We start from the raw sequence: 27,174 nt of genomic DNA, 5'->3' as shown, positions 1-27,174 counted from the left end.
CAAGTTTTATCACTTGCTGTGAATGGTAAAACTCATTGATAAATGAGGCCCTTAGTAAGTATGATAGGGGAAAGAGAGAGGGCCTTATTGTAGCAGGGAATATAGGTTGTAAACTCCAGTGGGGCAGGGACTGATGTGAATGGACAAATATATAATAATAAATAATAATAAGCAATAAATAAATAAGTATACATAAAAAAATAAAAAAGGGGGTAATTTTTTTATTTTATAAATAAATATTTTAATAATCTAGATAACAAAGAACAATCAGAAAAAGTATCCTTTCAAAAATTTCCACAACATATTTTAGTTATAGTTTCATCTGGTTCAGGTTCATCTTTACTCACAAGATGCCAAAAACCAGAAACAAATCATTTCATTAGAAAAGGAATAATCCATTGGTCAAACAATAGAACAATGTTTCTAAGTATTAAGTGTCTAGACAAACAAAATAATCCCCTGGATTAAATATATTACAATAAAACTATCCTTTTACAACCGGTCTGACAAGTATTAGGGCTCATACTCATAGTTGTTGAAAAACAACACTAGTGAACACAAAACCTGCTTTTAACACAGCATTAGAAGCATGTCCTCAAAGGGAATCAGTATGATTTACAGCCGTGATATGACAGTCTGGAAGCCGGCTGTCGGGATTAGGTCCGCCGGCTTCCCAACTGCATACCGTTGTGCCTTACCATTGCAACTCACCACTCACCATTGGCTGCTCCTGCTAATTACAGTGCATTGCCGTATCCTCCACCTTGACGGGGCGCCGAGATGGGGGGGTACTAGTTGTCCGGCATCGCCCCCCCTCCCCTTCCATCACAGCAGCCCAGAACACACTGCTGTGTGCTGGGCTGCATTGGGAGACTGCTCACGGCTGCTAAGAAGCAGCCACAGCAGTCTCCTATGCCTGATCGTGCCCCCCACTGGTTATGCGCCGGGCTGAGGGGGCTCACTGCACTTTTTTTTCTTTTACCTAAGGGGACGTGGCCACACCTTCCGCGATTAGGCCATGCCCCTTTTACCTGGTCCCGGCGCGGCTCTTGGCGGGCCTGCACCTTGAACTTATCTCTCCCTGTCCGTGACTTTACTGCAATGTCCTATATTTATACTATGAACTCATGTGATCAGTCATTGTTGTGCATTACATTTATATTTACTTGATTTGTCTTTATGATGAATCCATGCACTGCACTGCATAAACCTTGTGTCGCTTAATAAATTAAGATAATTATGCACAGAATAGTGAAGCAGCCATATGTAAAATTATTTGTATACAGATCCATTCACTTGCATTATTTTAGGAGCCCTCATATCACAGATGGTTGTTTGGCTTTGTTGAAGCATATCAAACATATTCAGAGCTACATTTTAACGTCCACGTGTACCAGGCCATACAAACCTGCTAAAATCATATACAATCAAACATCAGGAATTTTTGTTACTACATCTATATATAGTAGGGGTGTGCACCGGCCACTTTTCGTGTTTTGTGTTTTGGTTTTGGATCTGCATCTTTCTTCGTGTTTTGGATCTGGATTGGTTTTGCCAAAACCACCCTTCCGTGTTTTGGGTTCTGGGTTTTGTGTTTTGGATCTGTATTTTAAAAAAAAAAAAGAATAAAAACAGCTAAAATCACAGAATGTGTTGGTTTTTCTGCTCCTATGCTATTATTAACCTCAATAACCTTAATTTCCATTCATTTCCAGTCTATTCTGAACACCTCACAATAGTGTTTTTATGTCTAAAAGGCTATGCTAAGCGACACGAGTGGGCAGCACAAACACGTGGCCCATCTAGGAGTGGCACTGCAGTGGCAGACAGGATGGCAGTTTGAAAAACTAGGCCCCAAACAGTACATAATGCAAAGAAAAAAAAGAGGTGCAAGATTGAATTGTCCTTTGGCCCTCCCACCCACCCTTATGTTGTATAAACAGGACATGCACACTTTAACAAACCAATCATTTCAGCGCCAGGGTCTGCCACACGACTGTGGCTGAAATGATTGGTTCGTTTGGGCCCTTCAAAAACAAGCTGGCAATTAATCTGTCCTTGCACAAACTGGCTCTACGGAGGCAAGATGTCATCCTCATCCTCCTCAACCACCGATTCCTCACCCTCTTCAGTGTTGTGTACATCCTCATCCTCACAGACTATTAACTCGTCCCCACTGGAATCCACCACCACAGGTCCCTCTGTACGTTCTGGAGGCTGGTCTCCCTGGAAGAGTTGGTAATTCATTTTTATGAACATCATCTTCTCCACATTTTGTGGAAGCAACCTCCTACGCCTTTCGCTGACAAGGTTCCCGGCTGCACTAAACACTCTTTCGGAGTACACACTGGAGGGGGGGCAACTCAGGTAAAATAGAGCCAGTTTGTACAGGGGCCTAAAAAATTGCCTCTTTTTCTGCCAGTACAGGTACGGACTGTCTGACATGCCTACTTGGATGCTGTCACCGATGTAATCCTCCACCATTCTGTCAATGGTGACAGTATCATATGCAGTGACAGTAGACATGTCAGAAATTGTTGCCAGGTCCTTCAGTCCGGACCAGATGTCCAAACTTGGTCCTGCCTGCCCTGCATCACTGCCAGAGGGTTGCTTAGGGTACCTAAGTTTTGACCATCGCGACCATCGGGCTTGCGACGGAGACCCTGCGGTAGGGTCTCGCTGCCACAAGCCCTGGAGTGATTTTGGCTCTATCAGAGCCAAAATCACTCCCACTGACATCACTAGTGATGTCAGTGGGGCCGGCTTGAGACGGTAGGCGTTCCCATGGGAACGCCTCCGTCTGGCAGGCACGCCCACCAAAAGGGGCATGCTGTCAATCAACATCGACAGCACGCCCCCTTTGGTGCGAGACCCGGAGCGATGGAGAACCCGTCGCTGGCTGGGTCTCGCGCATGCGCACGACGGAGCTCCCTCCGTCGTGTGCATGCGCAGTGGGGGAACATCGACCCGCTTGCGAGCGTACTGCCGCTCACGCGCGGGTCTGAATGACCCCCACAATTCACAAACACAGAAAATATTTTTTTATTTTGTTTGGAGTGCACTTTGGGGGTTACAGCACCCTTTAACGGTCAAGCCAGCCGGCCCTTTACCTATGACACAGGCGCACGCTTGGCGCTACTTTGTTGATGCACGTGCGGCTACTGCGCACACAATTCACAAACACAAAAAAATATATTTTTTAATTTTGTTTGGAGTGCCCTTTGGGGGTTACAGCACCCTTTAACGGACAAGCCAGCCGGCCCTTTACTTATGGGACACAGGTGCACGCTTGGCGCTGCTCCTTTGTTGATGCACGTGCAGCCACAGTGCACACAATTCACAAACACAGAAAATATTTTATTATTTTGTTTGGAGTGCCCTTTGGGGGTTACAGCACCCTTTAACAGACAAGCCAGCCGGCCCTTTACTTATGGGACACAGGCGCACACTTGGCGCTGCTCCTTTGTTGATGCACGTGCAGCCACAGTGCACACAATTCACAAACACAGAAAATATTTTTTTATTTTGTTTGAAGTGCACTTTGGGGTTACAGCACCCTTTAACGGTCAAGCCAGCCGGCCCTTTACTAATGACACAGGCGCACGCTTGGCACTACTTTGTTGATGCACGTGCGGCTACTGCGCACACAATTCACAAACACAGAAAAAATATTTATTTTTTTTGCACTTGGGGGGAGCACCCCTGATGGACAGAGCACCCCCTGGACAACACTACAGCACCCCTTTAGGACTGGGACACTGCACAGGACTTTGGAGTGGACACAGCCCCTATGGACAACTGACTGCACAACACAGTCAAGCCAGCCTCTATGGACTTTGGAGGAGTGGATACAACCCCTATGTACAACAGCAGCACAGCACAACACAGCCAGCCCCTATGGACTTTGGGGGAGTGGACACAGCCCCTATGGACAACAGCAGCACAGCACAACACAGCCAGCCCCTATGGACTTTGGGGGAGTGGACACAGCCCCTATGGACAACAGCAGCACAGCACAACACTAAACTACACTACACTACACAGTCCAGCCAGCCCTAACTCCCACCCTCCCTCTTCACTGTCCACAGCCGAGTGAGAAAATGGCGCCGACGCGGGTACCTTATATAGAATCCAAAACCCGCGAGACCCGGAACGCGGGATGATGACGTTTTGCCTCGATTTCAGATCCGAGTCAGGCGGGAAAAGTCGAGCCTGACTCGGATCGGCCTCGGATCGGGGGGGCTCGGGGGGGTTCGGATTTCAGAAATCCGAACCCGCTCACCCCTAATATATAGATGCTGCTTATATGTATAATAATGCTCCCATTGTATTGTAAATAAGTTATGGCATCAATGCACAATCATCTCTAGTATACCCAGAACCGTAACTAGATTATTTTGGTGCCCTGGGCCAGAGAGAGCATTGGCGCCACCAGCCCCACCAATTTTTCAAGTAGGGACATAAGACATGCACCCAAAACTTAGGAGTGGTCTCAAGGGGAGGGGGCATGACAAATTTTATTTATTCTGTACGATGATGAAGGGGTATCGATCCCCATGTACCACTGTTATCCTGGTGTCACAGACAAATACAGTGTGAATCCAATGGATGTAGTGATGATACACAATAATTTTGCTGTATAACTCATCAGCTCTAAATTCACGATTTGTCCATCAGAACAGCCATGTACTAGCCTAGAGCCGGCAGTGTAGATCACCGAGGTATAGAAAGAGTGCTACTTGTATTGTATATGCAGCATATATCAGCAGGTGGAAGATCCGCATATGTATCCAGCGCCTACGCAACAAAGTGTGCTGGTAACACCTGGGTTGGGAATCGGTGGATGTTTAGGGCTGCCATCAGAAAATTGTGGGTCCCAGTGTACATGTAACAAACAGGGGCCCCCTTAACCTCCCACCCCGCCAGCCTGTTGGACGCAAAGTCCCAAGGAGTCCTGGCATCCACAGCAATCACATGCTACAGTATGATGCCTCTTTCCACATGACACACACACATATAAGTGTAACATTTATGGAACACCTTTGCTGTAAGTACCCTCCAAGAAAATGGATTTGGACACCAAACCTCTTATACTACTTTCATGCATACATATGATATGGAGCAGAACCATAGGTAATACATGTACATTGGGAATGGTTTAGATGACACACAATGAGGATAAAAAACATACAAACATAAGACTCAAGTACTTGGATCATATAGTTTTCTACCTATGGTTGAAATTCAGCACTTACAAATGTGGCTTTCAATACAGCTGCCGGGATTTAGACATATTTTTATTAATATTTATCAAGGCTGCATTAATGAATACATATAGAAAAAGAGCTACATTAATTACTTAATTGAGCCCACGCTAATTTAAATCAGACAGTTAGTGCTAAACTTGGCAGTAAACAAATATCTTACTTTGAAATGTATCATGTCGTCGACATGTATAGAATTTATAGATTCCCTCCTACACAGCTCTTACGCATTACACCATATCTTAGCAGCCAGCCTCACTCAGAGCTATCCTTACTACTTTTCATATCAGTACACAGACAGGGGCGTATCTATAATGGGTGCAGGGTGTGTGCGGTGCACACGGGCCCCTGTATAAAGGGAGAGGCCGCACCGAACACCCTGCACCCATATTATGTAAAACTTACCTCTCCAAGGTCCTGCGTCGGGTCTCCCAGCGCTGCTCAAATGCTGGAAAATGGCCATCTCGGCCATTTTTCCGGCGTTTTGCACATGCGATGTGAGGAAATCGCCGGGAAATTGGCGCTGCGCCATTTCCCTGGCGATCTGCGCATGTGCAATAGACTCTGGGCACACTCTAGTATCCAGAGTCTATTGATTCTGCGGTGGCCGGCCAGCCGCGTCAGTCGATTGCTGGAGTGAGAGGAGTGGGCCCATGACGATACCTAAACCCAGATTGGCAGCCAAGCACCTATGGCATTTGCCAAGAGGGCTGCTCTGCCGAGTGTGGCCTGGGCTATCAAACCTTTACTAAAATGACTGATGGCTTCATAAAATAATACACTCCATTGTAGTACAAAATGTACATGATGCAAAGATGTGTCCTCACTCGCAGAGACGTATCTATAATAGGTGCAGGGTGTGCGTGGCACACAGGCCCCTCGGTCCAGGAGGGCCCCACACCGCACACATGCTCCCATAGTATTACTTACCTGTCCGGAGTCCCACGTCGGACTGAGGGTCTGGCGCTGTAAAAACTACTGGAAAATGGCCGCCGCTGCCATTTTCCCGTTGTTTGCGCATGCGCAGTACAGGGAAAATGGCTGCCACGGCCATTTTCCCGGTGACCTGCGCATACTCTATAGACTCTGTGCGCACTCTAGTGCCCAAAGTCTACAACTCCGGAGCTGGCCACGCTCAGCTCAGTGTGCTGCCGGCCACAGGACAGAGAGGAGGGGGCCGTGTTGGAGACTGCACACGAGCCCCCTCCTCTCTAGAAATGTCCCTGCTCACTCGTCTTTGCTGTAGTCGTGTCAAACAGACCCTCTTGAAACGTCTGATCCCGTGAGACTTTGCTAGCACCGGGTGTCTTTTTTGACGAAAATGCATCTCAGTCGCAATGCGATGGGACTAGGATGCACCAGGAGACTGTGCTGATTAATTTCATATGTGATACTTGTATTTCCGTGTGCGAAAAAGTAATTTTGATTGCCCCACCTATGATTAACTATGGGCATACTAGTTCCCCACACTAATGCACAACGTAAGAGACCTTTAACTAGTTAGAGACAAGGGGCCATATTTACTAAAGGTCGATTTTGGGTTTTTGTTCTATGTGTAGTTAGTTTTTTGCAAATTGGAGATTTACTAAAGGTAAAACTGATAATAAAGCTGAATCACGACCAGACATCAGTACTTTCACATGGACAACTACAGGATCCCCGGATTTACTAACAGTCGGTTTTAAAAATGAACAAAAATGGTACTAAAAACCAACTCATAAATTACCCAAACAATAGACCTGCCTGAGGCAGTTGTGTTTGGGAGAAGCACTGCACAGATCACTATGATCTGTGCAGGCTTTTTAGGGTTAAAAGCAATTTAATAATTTAAAATATAAAAATAAAACAGCGTGGGGTTACCCCCAAAAAAGCATAACCAGCCCTGGACCTCTGAGCCCATTCTGGTACTAGAAAATCAGGGTTCCCTCTATATTCTTATAACAGCATCAGGCTGAACCAATCGGGGTGGAAATGCCATAGCAGGAGGATACACAGCGTGGAATCCCCCTGCCAATGCATTAACCAGCCTTCAAATATTATTAATAATACTCTGTGTGCATGAAATAATTGTGCAGCCTGGTCTAACACAAAATTCAGTAACATCCAACTCCAATAATTCAAAGTAAACAATAGGCAGGTGTGTTAATGGTTGGTGCTTAATTGTGCCCTACAGGAGATCAAATAAACCTTAATTACCCACAAGGTAAATGGGAATGTAACAATTGGGTTTATTGCATAATAGACAAACATAAAGATACAAATATTCAATGCAGGAGTATGGTTCCATAAATCAGCAACTTTTACATGTGAACCAGAGGGAGTCCAGTGAAGACAGCTTACCTTGGACTTTGAAAGCCCACTGCGGTGGTGCCGAGCTGCTGAGCCCGGGACCTCATGCTAATCATTTAGCAGCAGCCCACCGTAACGCCGAATTCTGGTGAGGAGGCGAGGCTGATTTATAGAACCATACTCCTGCATTGAATATTAGTATCTTTATGTTTGTCTATTATGCAATAAACCCAATTTTTACAATCACATTTACCTTGTGGGTAATTAAGGTTTATTTAATTTCCTGTAGGGCACAATTAAGCGCCAACCATTAACACACCTACCTATTGTTTACAATGCATTAACCAGCCCCAGACTGGCCATCCCAGGAATGGCAATCCTCATAAGTGGAGACCCCAAAAATAAAATTGGGACCCCCCTCCCAAGGATCAACCAGCCCTTGCTGTCCCACTGCTATGGCATTACCACATCGACTAGTTCAGCCCGATGCTGGTTACAAGAATATTGGAGGAAGCCCACGCCGGGTTTCCCCCCGATTTTTCTTTAGCAGAACGTGCTCAGAAATCCAGGGCTGGTTATGCTTTTTTTTTTTCATGTATTAAATGGCTTTTAATCTTAAGAAAATATGAGATATGGTAAGAACTTACCCTTGTTATCTCTATTTCTACGAAGTCCATAGGGTTCCACAGGATACCTTGGGGGTATAGGTGTGACGTCAGTCGCTGGGCACCATAGAGTTAAGCTTTTCAGCCTCCCAGGATGCACTAGGGTCCCCCTCCTATACCCCGCCCCCGAGCCAAGGCACCTCAGTTAGTTATCAAGCCATAGGCCGGAGGAGGAGAAGGAAGAGAGAGAAAAAAGATCTGGACACATACAAGAATCACATTCTCACCAGAGGGAGACGGAAAACCGGTGACCAGAGCAAAGCCCATCTGCAGCACAGGTGCGACAGGGCGGGAGTCCTGTGGAACCCTATGGACTTCGTAGAAATAGAGATAACAAGGGTAAGTTCTCACCATATCTCATATTTTCTACTTCAGGGTCCATAGGGTATCCACAGGATACCTTGGGGATGTCCCAAAGCAGTATCCTTTAAGGGTGGGGACGCTCCTGTGCAGAAAGGAGAATCCGCCGCCCGAAGGAAGCATCCTGAGAGGCGAAGGTGTCAAACCTGTAATACCTCACGAAGGTATGGACAGAGGACCACGTAGCAGCCTTGCAGATCTGAACTGCCGAGGCACCACGTCGAGCTGCCCACGAAGGACCCACAGACCTAGTGGAATGAGCCTTCAGAGAAGGAGGGACCGGTAGGCCTTCATGAAGATAAGCTTCAGAAATAGCCATACGGATCCAGGCTGCCAAAGTTTGCTTTGAAGCAGGCCAACCCTTTTTACGGAAGCCATAGAGGACAAACAAAGCGTCCGACTTCCTAAACGAAGAAGTGCGGTCAACATAAGTCCTTAAGGCCCGCACAACATCCAAAGAGGCCTCACCCACGGAAAGACCCGGTGAGTTAAAGGCCGGAACAACTATTTCCTCGTTAACATGAAACTGGGAAACAACTTTGGGAAGAAACTCGGGCCGAGTGCGGAGCACTGCCCTGTTCCCATAAAAAACCAAGAAAGGGGGTCTACAAGAAAGAGCCCCTAACTCAGAAACACGTCTGGCCGAAGCAATGGCCAGAAGGAAAACAGTCTTAGCTGTTAGCCATTTAAGATCCACTGAGCCCAGTGGTTCAAACGGCGGTCCTTGGAGAGCCCTCAGGACCACAGCCAAATCCCAAGGCGCCACAGGTGGAACAAAGGGCGGCTGAATGCGGAGAACACCCTGCATAAAGGTGCGCACATCCGGGATTGTAGCAATCCTACGGTGAAACCAGACAGATAGGGCCGAAACCTGTACCTTCAAAGAAGAATCTAGTCCCGCTTGCAGGAAGGCGAGAATCCGAGACAGACGAAACTCCCGCGGTGCATAACCTCTCGGTCGACACCACTGGAAGAACGTATGCCACACGCGATGGTATATCCTCGCGGAAGACGGTTTCCGAGCTCGTAACATGGTACGCACCACAGAGCTGGAAAACCCCCGGGACCTCAGCATGGCCGTCTCAACAGCCACGCCGTCAAAGACAGCCGAGTCAGGTCCGGGTGAAGGCAAGGACCCTGAGACAGAAGGTCCGGTCGTAGCGGCAACCGCAGAGGACTGTCCACGGACAGACCCTGAAGGTCTGAGAACCAGTGCCGTCTGGGCCACGCGGGAGCTATCAACAGGAGCGTCCCTCCTTCCTGTTTGAATTTCCGGATTACCCGTGGAAGAAGGGAGACCGGAGGGAACAGGTATGCGAACCGGAACGTCCACCGGACGGACAGAGCATCCACCAGAGACGCCCCTTCGTCTCTTGTGCGAGACCCGTACACCGGCAACTTGTTGTTGTGCCGGGACGCCATGAGGTCGATTTCTGGAAGACCCCACCTGTCCACCAGTAGTTGAAAAACGTCCGGGTGCAGGGACCATTCCCCCGGGTGAACGTCCTGGCGACTTAGAAAGTCCGCCTCCCAATTTAGCACTCCCGGGATGAAGACCGCTGATATGGCCGGAAGATTGCGCTCCGCCCAAACCAGGATCCGAGAGACCTCTACGAGAGCCGCCCGACTGCGAGTTCCTCCTTGCCTGTTTATGTAGGCCACGGTGGTAGCGTTGTCCGACTGGACCTGCACCGGGCGACCCTGGAGAAACCGCTGTGCCTGCTGGAGAGCATTGAAGACCGCACGGAGTTCCAAGATATTTATTGGAAGCTCCGCTTCTGTCGGCGTCCACCTGCCCTGGAACAAGTGTGGACCCGAAACTGCTCCCCAGCCCCGAAGACTGGCGTCCATTGTCAACAGGACCCAATTTGGAACCCAGAACGGACGTCCCTTGTTGAGGTGGGTCGTCTGTAACCACCACGCAAGGGACAGGCGAACCTCCTGGGTGAGCACAATCGTCTGGGACTTCAGAGACTGAGGCAGCCCGTTCCACTTGGACAGGATCAGGTGCTGCAGAGGTCTGGAGTGAAACTGGGCGTATTCCACCATGTCGAACACCGACACCATGGAGCCCAGTAACCTCATCGCCGAGTGTAAGGACACCCGGCGGCTGTGCAGGCAACTGCGCACCCTTGACTGTAAAGCAGAGATCTTGTCCTCCGTCACGAAGATCCTTTGCTGTCCCGAGTCCAATAAGGCTCCAAGATGCAGAATCCTCCGAGACAGGATTAGAGTGGACTTCTGCCAGTTGATTAGCCAGCCGTGCCGTTGCAGCAGTGCAATGGTCAGGTCCAAGTGGCGTAACAGGAGCTCTGGAGATCCTGCCACCAATAACAGGTCGTCCAAATACGGCAACATGCGGACTCCCTGCAGCCGCAGAGAAGCCGCCATGACCGCCATCACCTTGGTGAAAACACGTGGTGTTGTTGCCAGGCCAAAAGGTAACGCCCGAAACTGGAAGTGGTCGCTGCGGATTGCAAACCTGAGGAACTGTTGATGGCACAAAAGAATAGGGACATGCAGGTAAGCGTCCTGTATGTCCAATGACACCAAGTAGTCCCCAGGTTCCAGCGCCAGAATGATGGACCGTAGGGTCTCCATCCGAAACTTCGGGACCCGCAAAGACTTGTTGAGTGCTTTGAGGTTGAGAATCGGACGATATGACCCATTGGGTTTCTGTACCAAAAATAGATTTGAATAGAAACCCTGGCCCCTCTGGGAGAATGGAACAGGCACTATAACTCCAGCCTGGAGCATAGTGTGCAATACCTTCCGCAGCTCCGTAGCCTTGTTCCGGTCTGATGGGAGACCCGTGGTGAAGAAGCGAGCCGGGGGTCTGTGCCGGAAGGAGAGGGCGTATCCGTGGGAAACCACCTCCAGAACCCAAGTGTCTGTCATAGTGGTCGACCAACACTGGGCGAACTGTAGCAGGCGGCCTCCCACCCTGGGATCCCCCAAAGGGAGGCCCGGACCGTCAGGCCGCAGGCTTGTCATCTGGCTTGGGGGCCGGACGTCTGGTACTCCATGCCTGCTTCCGGGGCTTGACCGATTTCTTAGGGCCAGCCTGTCGAGGAAACGACTGTGGTTTGGGCCTGCCCTGGGCCCTAGATGACCGAAAGGACGATGGTCCCGAACCAGAAGGAGCAGCGGCCGACGGGAGACAAGCAGATTTGGCTGCCGCCAGCGTGGCCACAATCTTATCCAGATCCGGACCGAAGAGAACTTCTCCGGTAAACGGCAACGCTTCCAGACCTTTCTTGGAATCTGCGTCCGCCTTCCAGGATCGCAGCCACAAGGTGCGACGAGCAGCTACCGCTGCTGAAGAAATTCTAGACACCAGAGTACTAATGTCTAGAGCCGCCTCGTTGATGTAGGTGGCCGAATCACGGAGATTGCCAATCAACTCCGCCTGTTCGGCCGGACAGTCGGATTCAAAAGAAGCCTCTAATGAATCCGCCCAGCGCTCCATCGCTCTGGCAACCCAGCAAATGGCCATAGCCGGCCGTGCTGCCCCCCCTGCAAGGGAATAAGTGGACTTCAGGCAGATTTCTACCTTGCGGTCCGTAGCATCCTTAAGGGAGGACATGGATGGCATCGGCAATGTGGCACTACGGACAAGACGGGTCACGTGAGAATCCACCTGTGGAGGGGATTCCCACTTAGCAAAATAATTATCCGCGAACGGATAAGCCACCGCCAGGCGTCTCTGCGGCTGGTATCTTTTGCCAGGTTGTTTCCACGCCTCCTCTAAATGGTCCACCAACTGACCCGAAAGAGGAAAGACTGTGGCATCGCCCTTCACATCTTTGAAAAAGGCATACTTAGATTTAGCCGCTGGGGGAACTTCGTCCTCAATCACCAAGGCTGTGCGGACCGCCCGAATAAGTCCAGGAATATATACTTTGGACTTAGCATCAGCGTCCTTAGTATGGAGAGGTTCCTGATCGTAAGGATCCAGAATCTCCCCATCATCAGACGTCCCTTCGTCATCCTCATAAGGAGCGGACAGAGACGCCACCGGCTTTTTATGAGGCCGCATCACAGACTCCCCTTGCAACACATCCGACAAGTGCTGTACAGAACTCGTCAGGGAGTTAACCCACGCTGGCTCCTGAGAACCCGGGAGCGGGGAAATAGGGAGACTGTGGGGTACCACCAATTGTCGTGGGAACCCTTGCATGGGTGACGACACCACAGACTGCTGGGACAAACCCATCGGAGTAAACGCGGGCTGCGGAGCTAACTGGCCCACTAAAGCTGTTAACGCCTGAGCGAAACAAGCCCAGGGCGGCTCCTGTACCGGTACTGTAACCGTAATAGGCCGTGCCATGGACAAACACTGCCGGCAAAGGCCCTCCGCGCTACCCTCCCCCTCCGCTAACGGTACTTTGCACGTGGTACACTGTAGCCGGAGGGGAAAATCACTTTCAGACATGATGGCACCACGTATGTGACCTCTCTCACCAATTAAGTATTAAATAGGCGAGAGACCACCCTGCAGAACCGCACCGCAAGGGCTTTAGCAGAAGAACAGGGACAGTAATAAAGCTGACAGTTTAGAGAAGAAAAGTTACAGGCAGCGCTAGCACAGTCACATACAATGCAGAGAAATAACAATTCCTGCACTAACAGCGCTGATCACTCAACTACACAGACACAGGGCCTGGTAGGACACAGCGCTGCATACACAGACCTGAGCCACAGCGGAGGAGAGGTATGCGGGGGGACCCAGACCACGATGCTTCCATAGAGAGGAGGCTGGCCTGGGGGAGGAGCGCTGCCACAGGACCAGTCGGCAGCATGCAGAGAGGGCTGTGTGCAGCGGGGGAGGCGCCGGCTGTGAGACAGGGAAGGCGCACTCCCCTGGCATGCATTTAACCCCTGGGACGCCGCAGCGCTACCGCTCTGCTGCGGTCCGCTGTCCCAGGGGGTAGTGGAAAGCGCAGGTTGGTCGCCTGGCTCCACGCTGCAGCCAGTCCCCAGGGAGCCCCCTGCCTGGGGACTTAGGACCATGTGACCAGCGGGGACCCACCGCGGGACCCCGCTGCTTACCTTTGTCCCCCTTGGATCCGGCCATGGTCCGGAACATCTGGGGTCACCGCTAGCTGTGACCCCAGATGCTCACCAGCATCCCCGGATCGGTACCGGCGTTCTGGTACCGGCGGGGGTGTAGGGAAGACAGCATGGACGTCAGGACTGACTGTCCATGCTGTACATCCAGATGTGCAGCCACAGCTGCACTGAAGAAAGCTTCAGGGGCTCTTCTAGCCCCCCACTCCGACAGGTGCACCCGACGCCGGCCGGGCACCAAACTAAACTGAGGTGCCTTGGCTCGGGGGCGGGGTATAGGAGGGGGACCCTAGTGCATCCTGGGAGGCTGAAAAGCTTAACTCTATGGTGCCCAGCGACTGACGTCACACCTATACCCTCAAGGTATCCTGTGGATACCCTATGGACCCTGAAGTAGAAACCTGCATTTGTATTCGTATTTTAGGTTCTATTTGCATTCAGTTTTGAACTGAAAGTTCAAAACCGAATGCAGTTACACCTGCCAAATCCGACGAACATCGAGGTCGATTTTGAAATCAAATTCAAAATCGAATGTTAGTAAATGTTCGATTTGGACAGTGAAATAGAAAGTTGATTTCAGTCAATTTAAATTAACTACACAATTGACCGTTAGTACATATACCACAAGATATTCATCCGGTTGCAGAGGGCTATTTGGGAGAATGCAGAGTTTGCTTTGCATTGTTCTAGACTGAACAGGCTGGATGTTGCAGGGGACAGAGGCAAATATCCTCCTAACACTACAAAATGTTCAAAGACTCAACATTGTTTTGGATGCTCATACAGTAAAGGTCACATACTCTGTAAAAGAACCTTGGCTGTGAGAACTGCCAACGCTAACATAACAAACTGCTGTGTGTTACAGTCTCTGGACTGGGGAATGGAAACACAGAGCAAGAAGCATGTACAGCACAGGGAATAGATAATCCGAGAACTAAAAGAAATGTAAGGGTAGTTGATTCATAGAAGACTTTCTGAACCCTCTATTCATCTACCTCAGAGATGGACAACATGTGGCCCAACAGCTGCCAGGATACTACAAGTCCCAGTATAAGATGCTGCCAGTAATTCAGATAGTGCTGTTTGTTGGTGGTAACAGGGGAAGGTCGTTGAAAATGGGGGAGTGGATGTGTGAACGCAGGCATGTCTGAGCTTCAAAACGCCGTTCTTTGGGCATACATAATTAACATGGAAGCGTCATAGTACACGTCACCTGGTTGTATTTCAGCTTGCAGTGATCACAGTGCTTGCGGCGGTGTAGGGTCTCCCTCAAAGGCTGTGAGCAGCGCCGATGGCTCTCGATGTTACTGATTAATCATACACTTCCTGGACATGATGTGTGCTTAGAATGAAAAGTGAGCGTCATTACACCGCTGTGCGATCACTTTGCTGTCACTCTCTAAGACATAGAGGGCGTCCTTAAGGCTGGATGTGTGATCGCAGAATTTGCATATCCGCTCCATGACGGCTGCGAGAGAGCACAGCATAGCGAGCGGGTCTGAATGAGATCCAGTGTACCATCTATTCTAAAAATTGTAAGTTGCTCATTTCATGCTGCCATATATCTGTGAAAGCTAGACCCTAATCTCAAATCACTGATTAAAATGTATAAAAACATTTCCCTGAGAGCAGTAGTAGCAGCAGCAGTATCACAACTGTATCTCTTGCACCTGTATGTATAGCGTAGCGGCCAAATCTCCTCAATTTCCTGGGAAATAAACATGTTCTACTCTAAATTGACAACAGTATCATTGGCAATTCTCAGAATCATTCCTTATACTATATGTTTACATAGATAGGATTTATTCTTATTCCAGGATCTTGTTTTTTGCAAGTGGGTGCAGATTTTCCTGTATAATCATGCCAGGTCACAGTCACCACAATCCAATTACTTACGTAGCTCAGTATATGTTTCCCACTTACCACTTTCACTTTTATTGTTTTGTTGTTAAATTTAAATTTTAAGAGGAAGAAAACTTGAAAACATTTAATGAAAACAGCAGGTGGGTGAAAGCTACCATCCTGTTTGCAGCAATGTACTATGGCAGACTATATTTTATTCTTTACAAGCATTAATACAATAATAATAATAATCAGGCAAAGTATATTTGTTTTTTGATATGGAAGTGTCTTCTTTACTATCAGCATATACTGCACAGAAAACACTACTTTGAGAGACATCACCATGACTTTTGTAGTCTGCAAGTTAGACTGAAACTATTTTTTATTATATTTTATCCGCATTACATTAAGTGAAAGTCTAAGGTGCCTACTTATTATTTATTGGGTTTTAGACTTGATAATTATAAATTCTTATTGCCACTTGCTGCGTCAAATAAGAAATGATGGTTTGCCCAGATGTATTAAAAACTACAAGCAGCATAATGCGTTCACTTTACTTTCTGGTTCTTGGGTCGGTCGCACTACTACGCATGTTTGATCATAAGACCATGCGTGTGTGAGCGGCCTACAGATCCCTCTCCATGCAACTTTGCGGAAGTTCTTTGATAATGTTTATGTACATATATGCTGAACTTGGGACTGCAATGCAGCAAGTTAATCATTACTGCTCCGGTCATATATCGACAAGGCAGTCGAGTATCGCTCAGCTGCCCAGCAATATTTTCTTGCTATGAAAATTCTACTCATCACATGCACTTGGAATGCAATTCCTATATAGAAAATTACTTTAACAGAGGAGTTGGACCGTGGCTAGTTCAGGAAATATTTTAATTAAAATAGCAAAAGTCATAGCAGCAACCAGACTGTAAAAAGAGATCTAAAATGTTACCTAAAATGCCAATACAGCTGCAGTATGTATTTGTCACTTGTGATCCCAGGGCGTGTAATATCTCAGATCAATAGCAACTGACAGTACCTAAATGGGATCACCTGTGCTTGTGGCTGTTATACTCTACTCCAAAAGCGTAACAGAGAAACAGCCAGGTACTCGAGGCTCCATTTAACATTGTAAGTAGTTGCCGGCAGTATATTTTTGTATAGTTTCACTGCATCTCGCAGTGATACTGTTATATCACCGGAATTTAACATCACCTACCTGTCCTGCAAGTTCTAACGGTGTCTCCCTCCTCAGCTGTGACATTTGCAGCAGGTGCTGGAGATAAGGCTACTACAAGTCCATATATATAAGTATGGATGTCTGATATCACATGTTTATATTCATTGTAATTTTATATGTGTCAATTATTGGTATTGTTTAGTTTAATTCTACTTGTCATTAAATGTACATTGTTTAAGATCGAGTTTTTAACCTTTTCATTCTCTGCTCTATTGCAATCCATATTTATGTAGAAGTGCAGAATCCATATGTATTGTTTAGCAATGTTAATAAAAGCTTGTAACTGAGTAGAGGGTATGTTGACAACAGAAACAATGATTTCTAGTGTCAATCCTATTTATATGTGTTTTACTAGTGACAAAACTACTAGCAAAATGCATGTAACATGCCAGTGGTTACGAAGCCTGTAACTTTCAGAGTATAATGCAAGTCAGCATCAGGTGTAGGCAGTACCATAGCAACCACCATTTACAGAAGGGGAGAAAAGTCCCAGAGACTCACTGCAGGAAACTACCTCCAGTATAGTCCTGGCCTATTGTGTCATTTCCTAACGTGTTTCAGGTTAAAGTCTGCACAAATGATCTGCTTAACATGAACTATAAAACGTTTCTTATCTTGGGTGTGGAAGCACATGCGTATGCAATACAATAGATACAAAGTGGACCTCTCACCTACACATAGCAGAGGTTTCCATTTTGCATTCCATTTCCACATGATTAAGGCAAATATTACAATTGGGGCTTGTTAATAATAGGCTAATGCAGGAGATAGCACAGGTATCTCCTCCTTCAACCAAACTAATGTTCAATATTCATATAAGGAAAAAAACCTAGGGTACTGGTCAAAGACAAAAGCTGCTGTTTTAACAAATCTGTGTGATTTACAATTAAACAAGATTGAAACAAAGTAACAGACAGAGAATTAACTACTTATAGGTAGTTGTGATAGGGATTACAGGGGCAAACGCAGGATTTTTAAGGGTGGGGTTTCTATATATATAGAAATTATACGATTTCTAAAAGGTAGAATGTGCCCTACCCCTCTTGGCGGTGCCCCGCTAAAACAGCCGCAATGTTCCGTGTGTGTGGGAAATAGCTGTGCAGCAGTCACTGCCGGTGAATGGATGCCAGGCTATTCACTAAGACAGGAGCGCTTGGGAGCAGCCAGGCACACCCCCAAGAGTGCGCAGGAGCGCCCCTTTCTAGGTCCCCTGCCCGGCGCTGGACCTAGAATGGTCCCACAGATGCTCATTTGGGTTCAAGTCCGGGGAATTAGGGGGCTAGAGAAGTACTCGGAAGTCTTGGTCGGACATTTCTGGCCATGTGACATGTCGCATTGTCTTACTGGAAGATCCCATCCGTCTCAGGGAAGACAATCAGCATGTATGGGTGTACGTGCTCTGCAAGGATGGATTCATAACCAAATCGGTTGAGGTTGCCTTCCACATGGATGAGTGGGCCCAAAGAATGCCATGAAAACATTCCCTAGACCATAACGCTGCCACCATCAGCTTGTGTTCTTCCAGCAATGGTTGCAGGGTGTTTGTTCTCCAATGTTTCTCGTCTGACACGCCAACATCCATCAGTTCGATGAAGCAGAAAACGTGACTCATCAGAGAAAGCAATCCTTCACCAATCAGCGTAGGGCCAATTCCGATACAGGCATGAAAATTTAAGCCTTTTCCGCCGATGCACCTTAGTTAGCATAGGTGCAGTGACCATCTGTTTGCTTCGGGGCCCCATATGTAGCAGGATTTGTTGAACTGACATTTTAGACACACATCTGGTGGCCCCCAGGTTCATTTTAACGGTGAGCTGCTCCGATGTAGCATGTCGGTCGGCCCTCACGCACTTCCGTAGCCGACGTTCAATTCTCACATCAGTGGCACGTGGTGCTCTGTAGTTTCTAAGTCTGCCATTCGCAATGGTGCCATTTGTCAAGTTACGATACACCTTCACCACAGCGGCATGCAAACAGTTCACAAACTGCACTATTTCAGAAATACAACCACCCTTGGCCCAAAAGCCAATAATCATCTCTTTTTGCAACTCAGCTAAATCGCCCCTCTTACCCATGACAGCAATGAGTGATATGTGTGCAGACGGCCTATTGCACACCTTATATACCCACCAAGCCAGCGCACAGCACGTGACGTACTTCATGGGCTATGCGCTACCGACGTCAAATGTAAGAGGTGGTCATAATAATGTGACTCGACTGTGTGTGTATATATATATATATATATATACACACAAACTGAGAAAGCGATCATTTGCGCATTCCTTCATGCATACGAAAAGTGGTTGGATGCATCCCGAACAATGCGTCATGCATCTCGCTATATATATATATATATATATATATATATACACACACACACACACACACATACATACACACATATATATACATATACACACACGCACACACATAGCATATACACACAAGCATGCATACACACACATAGCATACACACATAAGCATACTTACACACAGAAAACATATACATACACACACACACAAGCATACTAACACACAGCATACATACACACAGACATAAGCATACTTATTTATTTATTAACAGTTTCTTATATAGCGCAGCATATTCCGTTGCGTACTTACACACAGTATATACACACGCATAGGCATACTTACATAGAGCATACACAAATACACACACACACACACACACACACAAACACACACAAGCTCAGCATAGCGAAGATGGCATTAGCATGTCAGGCCTATCGGGGGAGTCCGGGTAGAGAGTGAGCCTCTAACCACCTTCCAGGAAGCCTTCATTGCTCATGTCCGCCCTCTACTTTGTTTCAGCATGTGTGGCCTGATGGTCTTATATGTGTAGTAAGTAGTTAGGTTGGAGCTCAGCAGTAAAGTTATACCAAAAGTTAATATTTTACACCATATTCTTTGCCAGAACAGGCTGTTATGTGAGTTGCTGTCCCGGCAGAAAATTATTGATAAATTGCAACTGAAAATTATTTATTGCTGCAAAAGGAAATTGTACTTAATATTGATAAAATGTGAAGGGTCATCATAGAGAGTCCAATCAGTTGTTAAATTCTCTAGAAAGTAGTAGCATCTCTGAGACAACTGTTTAGAGAAGAAAATCTTATGCTGGGCATACACTATACAAGTATCCATCAGATGTCTGTCCAATCTGGCTGGTTGGAATGAAAACCTGGTGAAAACGGACCAGATTTTCCTTCCCACCAGACAGATTTGACAGATATCTGACAGATAATTGTAGAGTGTATGCCCAGCATTACAGTCACTGTGAAGTGAAACCTTTGTAGTAAATTGCACTAAAAACACTACGGATATAAATCTCTCTAGAATAACAAAAAAAGATATCAACTTTCCATGCCACTGTCAGCTCTTATTACTTATATCCTGATTCAAGCAGATTCATATCTTACAGAACAGAAGTTTCATGACAGATCTTAAATCACCCACAAAATACTTTCCGTACATGATGACTTATAGCTCAAAATATCTACATAATGTATCAGGGGTGGAATTCAATTCTATTCAATTCTGAATGCAGAAACAAATCTTTAGGGTGGTATCACACTGGTAGCTTGAACACTGATGGGTTTACAGCTACTAAAGGGCTCTCATCCTGACACAGGGCCTGATTCAGAGATGGACACTAATGCGATTTTCACGCAGGTCGAGCAATTGTTTAACATCGCACATGTGTATAAGCCGCACTGCGTATGCGCAGCAATCGCATTGAGATTATGGATGCACAGGGGATCCCATCACAAAATGAGTGACAGGTTGCCAGCGTTTGGGGGTGGTAACGGGGAGTGGTCAGAAAAACACAGACGTGCCTGTCCGTTTGAACGCTGTTACATGTGCGTGCATAAATTAGCCACTGCTATTGCATACACAGCTCTGCGTGTAAGAAGAGATCCCAAGGCTGTGGTAGGTCAGACCTGCTGCAAGGGTAAGATGGCCACCGATGTGCGTCAATGTTAACGATATTTACGCAGGTATGCGTCATCGCACGCAGTAAGGTGTGCAATAGGTCTTTATGCTCGGGTGATCCTTGCTAATATTAGCATATTTTCGCTGCTGCATAGTGTATGAAATCAAAGCTGCGATCGCTTTTGTGTCAGTCTCTGAATCAGGCCCACATTCAGTTGAAGGCTCATCTCCAGTCATATGACTGCACTTCTCTGATCATAAGTACTTCGATGTGATTTAGGGGCCTATTCATCATATCTAAACTTTCCCTGGAGATAATTAGGTTTAGAACTCGCATGGAGTTCTACCTAATTACCAGAGGAATTCATCATTCCTCCTCTCCGTAACTATCTATTCCGAAAAGCTGTCATTTTTGCGATGACAGCTTTTCAGGAAATAGATAGTTATCCCTCACTACTCTAACTTACCGCAGCTGGAAACAGTGCTGCGCATGCGCTGTTAAATTTGGTAACCCAGCGCATGCGCAGCACTGCCTACACATGCGGTAAGTTTGTGTCCCCCCCCCTCCGCTCACCTGACCCCCCTCCCCCCCGCTCACCTTCCCCCCCTTCAGCACTTACCTGCCCGCGCAACAGCCTCCGGCTCCGTCCTGCTGGTCTGTCACATGGTCTCCCAGCAGACCACAGTACAGATTAGAAAACAAAAAAAAAGTTGTTAGACCACAGTGTCCGACCAGCCTCCGGAGCCAGAGGACGCACCAGACCGCCGAAGGAAGACGCCGGGGGACCTGTCCAGCTGGAAGCAGGTAAGTTTCACCTGCTATTCGCCACCTCACAGTGGCGGATAGTACCTCCATCAAATTCCGAAAATTCATAATTTTCGGAATTTGATGAATACCATAACTTCCACATCCACATACTAATGTATGGGGAGTGTGGAAATGAACGCAGGGGGACTTAGCAAGGAGATATCAGTAATATCTCCTGTGCTAAGTGGCTTCATGAATACTAAAATAACGTTATTTAAGGAAAATGTCCTTAAAAACTTTAATTTAGTGTTGATGAATAGGCCCCTTAGGGAGAGAAAATTGTTCCTCGTTCACTCTCATGTGTCAGCAGGAGATGACAGACAAAGGTCGACAACGCCTAACCCTACTTAGTGCCTAAACCTAACTGTGCCCTCTAACAGCCCAACCTTCCCCCAGGTGCCTAACCTTAAAAATGTTGGAAAAAAAATATTTCAACCTTTTTTTGTGTCGATTTTTGGTGTGTCAATGTTTTGTATCTGTCGACCATTTGGTTTCGACCCTTAATCCGGATACCGTCCTTCAATATTTCTCACTGCTGCTGTTTCCACCTACACAACATCTCCAGGTCAAGCCCTTTCTCACTGCTAATGCCGCCATAACTTTTTCCACGCGATCATCATCTCCCACCTTGACTACTGTAAACTCCTCCTCTATGGCCACTCCCTTATTCGCCTTTCCCCACTTCATTCTATAGTAAACAATGCTGCTTGTTTAAATTTCCTCTCTAACCACTCTGCATTGGCATCTTCCTGCTGCAACCTATTTTACTGGCTCCCTATCCTCCTCAGGATCCTGTTCAAACTCCTTGCACTCAAATACTAAAGTTCTTAAACACTCTGACCCCTACTGCATCTATACCCTCATTTTGACCACACACCCTCCAGCCACTTCACTCTTTTTTGTCACCACCTTCGATATGTGAACTTACATTACTGTACTTATGATGGGATATAGTTGACATGCCAGCTGTCAGGATGCCGGCGCAGGAATCCCAACATCAGTCAGAATCCTGGCACCAGCATCTCGGCCGCTGGCATCCTGGTGGAAAGTATTGGCAGCGGGTGAGAGGAAGGTCAGGTTTAGGATGTGGTGAGGGAGGGTTAGGTTTAGGGTACTTATCACCAGGGTGTCGATATCCTAACCCTGTCGGGATACCGGTGTCGGGATTCTGACTTCCGGGATCCTGAGCGCCGTCATCCCGTACCCAACCCCTTATGATGTCAAATTGCACTGTAACTATATATATTCCATGTATGTGCTATGGACACTGTATTGCACCTTATACAGTAAATTTAAAAAAAACATACTAATAAAATGTAAACATACCAGAAATCTATATGTCACATACAAAACACTACACCCATGGAGTTGGGTATGGGAGACTGGTAGTCGGGATGCTGTCTGTCAAAATACCGACAGCTACATCCCAATGCTGAGAACCCCGACAGGGGCTTAGTAAGTATAGTTACCCTCCCTCCTTCACTTGCTAACCCTCCATTCCTGCATCCTAACCCTCCCCCCCACCCTATCCCTTCCCCTTAGTGCTAAACCTAATCCTCCCCCCCCCCCCCCCCCCCCCAGAAGTGCCTAAACCTAACTCCCCCTGCCCGCAACCTAACCCTAACCCCTGTGGCTAACAGCTAGCCAGGCCTGCTATACTCATACTAGAAGTTGCGATCAACTGCTTTTCCTTACACTTTACTCAACTTTTCTTACCCAATTTTCACTCGGAAACGGCTGTCTCACATTTAGGTAGCAGAGCTATTTAACAAAGTAGATACCCCAGATGAATACCAACGCCGACATATTCCTGAATGGAAACAGTGGTCCTCTCCGTAAGGTGTTATAGAGAGTCCAGACTCCTGACCTCTGCACATTCTGGCTAAATTTACCCCATCCTATTGCAGGTGGGAGAACTCTTTATTTAGAACATGGTCACCCCCCCAATAATAAGCGTATTTGGCCCTCTCCTATGCTTGTGCTGCCGTCCAGCGTTACTTACCTGTGGTGGAGAGCACTGTGCTGGCGAAGAACAGTGACGAGGTGAAGTCCCAGTTCCAGTTCGTTGACGCATTGTTCAGTATAGAGACCCCGTAGTTGTTGGCTTCTAGCACACGTTCCAAAAAGTCCTCCAGCTGCCGCTCGGACAGACACTCATGCTCACTGAGGAAGCGACGCTTCAGCTCCACTAAGTCCTGTCGGAGCTTGTCTTCATAGGGCAGCTCCACCGAGGAGAACACTGCAGCCCCTACCAGCAGGTATAGGACGTAGCTGAGCATGAGGAAGGCGAAGTACCAAACCGGACGGTTCCTGTCCATCAGCCGCACACAGCGGCTACTCGCCATGGCCTGCAGCATGCTGATCCCCGGGATAATGCACACAACAGCGGTCACAGCGCCCAGCAGGGACCGGAGAGGTCATAACCAGGGGTGTCACAGCCAGCAGCCATTGCCCTGTATCAGCGGGGATGGGGTAGTCCCAGCACAGAGAGCTATTGTACAGGAGGTTATAGGGCAGCTGATGTGGCAGAGACCGTGCTGGCTGACGTAGTCCTCCCACCCTCTCAGGTAACAGAGAGATGCAGGCAGTGACTCAGGTTACCCTTCCAGGGACAGTGCAGCAGAATGTAGTGTATCACCATGTACAGTGTAAGCAAGGGCGTATCAACGTCCTCTGCCCTCAGATGCAGTAGCCACACACCCCATCAGCACACTAAGCAAAGGAAATGAGAGACCAGATGAATTGCTCACAATGCCACTCCTCCTGGTGCCCCAGCCAGTTCTACTGGTTCAGAATGGGCAGCATGCACCTTTCCCAACAGCAACCAATAGCTATATCCGCCTGCTGTCTCATGCTTGAAACTTGTTAAAGAGACAGTAGCAGGGGGAAATGACAAATGACCATATTTATTTGAAGTAAAGTATCCTTTTTTATTATTTGAGAAGTAGCTAACCTTTACAGAGGAAACTCCCTATTTCTGAGCATTGCATGCTAGAGGGAATTTATATTCCTTATCATTCTCCACTTTTACATTTTGTACAGACTTACCAGTGACTTCTTGGTCCCCTTTAAGGATTGTTCAGACCCACTACATAAATGACACAAAGACAGAGGCTTTAGTGACAGCAGCATCCATTCCATTCTGCAGATGTTGGTTAGGAGGAAGCAATTACACTGGAGTTTTTAGGTCAGTTATTTAAAACCAGATACAAAAGAAATAGATATACTGCGCTCAGCTATAGATGAGATGTGTCCTGTTTATGAATATATATGGTGGCGGCAATAGTATATAGTAGAAAAATATATAGGTAGTACCAGTAGCTGTGGTGAAATGGTACTAATAAATATATTGTACATAGGGATGTGCAGGCTCGGTTTTACTCGGATTTATATAATAGAATACCTAATATGGAAAAACATATTTATATATTTTTTTCCATGTTAGGTATTCTATTATATATGTACAGTATATACATATACAGTATATATGCGCAGTATATCTATTTCTTTTGTGCATGACCTAGGGATAGAGGGCCTGATTCAGACCTGGTCGCAAGCGCTGAGCACTTGCAACCGGGTCAATGGTGACCCGGCTCCGTCGTACGTATGCGCGAGACCCGGATAGCGACGGGCAAGCCGTCACTATGGGTCTCGCTACAAAGGGGGCGTGCTGTCGATGTTGAGTGACAGCACGTCCCCTTTGGTGGGCGTGCTGGGGGCGTGGCTGGCCAGACGTAGGCGTTCCCATGGGAACGCCTACCGTCTGGGGCCGGCCCCACTGACATCACAAGTGATATCAGTGGGAGTGCTTTTGGCTCTGATAGAGCCAAAAGCACTCCAGGGCTTGCGGCAGACGAGACCATACCACAAGGGTCTTGTCGCAAGCCCGATGGTCGCGATTGTCTTGACCATCACGACCAGGGCCGCCAAGAGCCGCGGCGGGCCCGGGTGACGGGGCGTGTCCTAATCAGGGGAGGCATGACCACGTCCCCTTGGGAAAAAAAACAGAAAAAAAAAAACATTTGACCAGCGCCGCTTCACTGGGAGGGGGGCACTGTGAGCCCCTCTGCCTGGCGCACAGCCAATGGGGGTCACGATCAGCATGATCACTCCCCCCATAGGCATAGGAGACTGCTCCAGCTGCTGTGAGCAGTCTCCCACTGCAGCCCAGCACACAGCAGCGTGTGCTGAGCTGCTGTGATGTAGGGGGGGGGGGGGCGGTGCCGGACCAGGGCCCCCGCCAGGCCCCTCCAGCAAGCCTGGGCCCGGGTAATTTGTACCTGCTCCCCCCCCTCTCGGCGCCCCTGATCACGACCATCTTTTTGGCCGCTCGCTATAGCTGTGGGTGTATGCGAGCGGTCAGGAGGCTGCTCTAAAATCAGGAAGGACCGCCCTGATTCACAGCGAGCGCTCTGTCAGAACGTCCGGCTCTGAATCAGGGCCAGAGTCAGCGATCCCATACGGCAGCTTGCTTTTTTCCACTGTTCCCGTCCGTCTCAGTGCGCTAGTATACTTCTGTTCTACTCATTTAAACCAGATACACAGGACTGCATTTGGGGCAATTGGGGAAATCCCAGTGTTATATTAGTCTGCTTATGCTTTTTCCATTTATTTTTCAATAACATTGATTCACTTAGTTATTTGATGTTAAAATAGCATATAATGCTAGTTAATGTAATACAGGTTATTGCAGCTATGTAGAAAAACTAGAAGCTGATTACAGTATTATTACACTATATAATGACAATTGCAGGCAGGTAGCTTCTGCATCTCATATGTGTCTGGCTTTTAAATAGCTCACCTTGTAATTAACCCAGGGTTTAATAGTCCCCCTTAAAATGCAGAATACCACTGAAAAACGATTTACCAATTCCCTTGCATCCCAGCAAAGTAGTAGAGATTAATGGCTTTTTGTGAAGCTTATTTCTGGAGAATGTGTTTGGATTATGTCTGTTGAGTCATGTTTGCATGGTGATTCTGGGTGTAACTGTTATTTTAATAGAGACCAAGAAATCTTTCACGTCAGACAGCTGGAATACCGAAGAGCATTGTAATGCTATGTAAAGATGATCAGTAGGAGAAGTTCATTGTGCTGTGTTCAAGCAATGAGACAAATGGGAGGATTGAGCACATAAAAATATTAATATTTGGTTGCAAAATAATATTGCAAGTTGGATTGCCTCAGCTCATTCAAATTTAAATCCCCACCATCACTGCCCACACCTCTGCCCCCCTTATAAAAGTTTTTATATAATGGCTGGATTACTACTTTAAATTTTTTTGTTAACCTTTTTTTTTTACTGATGATATTTTGATACCATTTTATTTTACTGACGTTAGGTAAAAATGGAGATAAAACAGGAACAAGGGAGTATAAAATGAGATGGTTCACAACAAGGTCGGTACAGGGGAAATTCCCGGAGGGCCCCACTGTCTAAGGGCCCCGCCCACTCCTCTAATGTCAGGTTCCAGACCATGCTCTCAAATTATACATTGTTATTCTTAGTGGGTCAGTTACCTGGTAGAGCAGGAACAAGGATGAACATAAGTGGCAAACGCAGGATTTCTAGAGGGGGACTTTCCAAATGCTTGATTTTAGAGTGAGTGTGGCCAGTCCATGAAGAGGGCATAATTAGCACTTATCCAGCTTTAACATGCATCAAACAAAGGGGAGGCAATCGGGAAGCT

At 47.3% G+C, this 27,174-nt stretch overlaps 1 protein-coding gene across 1 annotated transcript in view; it reads right to left on the bottom strand.

Annotated features, from left to right (window-relative positions):
* KCNK1 (potassium two pore domain channel subfamily K member 1) overlaps positions 1 to 24,069 on the bottom strand; it is a 40,891-nt gene extending 16,822 nt beyond the window's left edge. Inside the window, exon 1 of the mRNA XM_088467105.1 lies at positions 23,489 to 24,069. Coding sequence (XP_088323231.1) covers positions 23,489 to 23,843 — 355 coding nt within the window. The 5' untranslated portion in view covers positions 23,844 to 24,069. The remainder of the gene's footprint in view (positions 1 to 23,488) is intronic.
* Positions 24,070 to 27,174: the final 3,105 nt, after the last annotated feature.

Source organism: Taudactylus pleione, unplaced genomic scaffold (genome assembly GCF_031769625.1).
Source record: "Taudactylus pleione unplaced genomic scaffold, aTauple2 ptg000069l, whole genome shotgun sequence".
In the NCBI taxonomy this organism is placed as follows: domain Eukaryota; kingdom Metazoa; phylum Chordata; class Amphibia; order Anura; family Myobatrachidae; genus Taudactylus; species Taudactylus pleione.
This window is presented reverse-complemented; position numbering and strand designations above follow the sequence as displayed.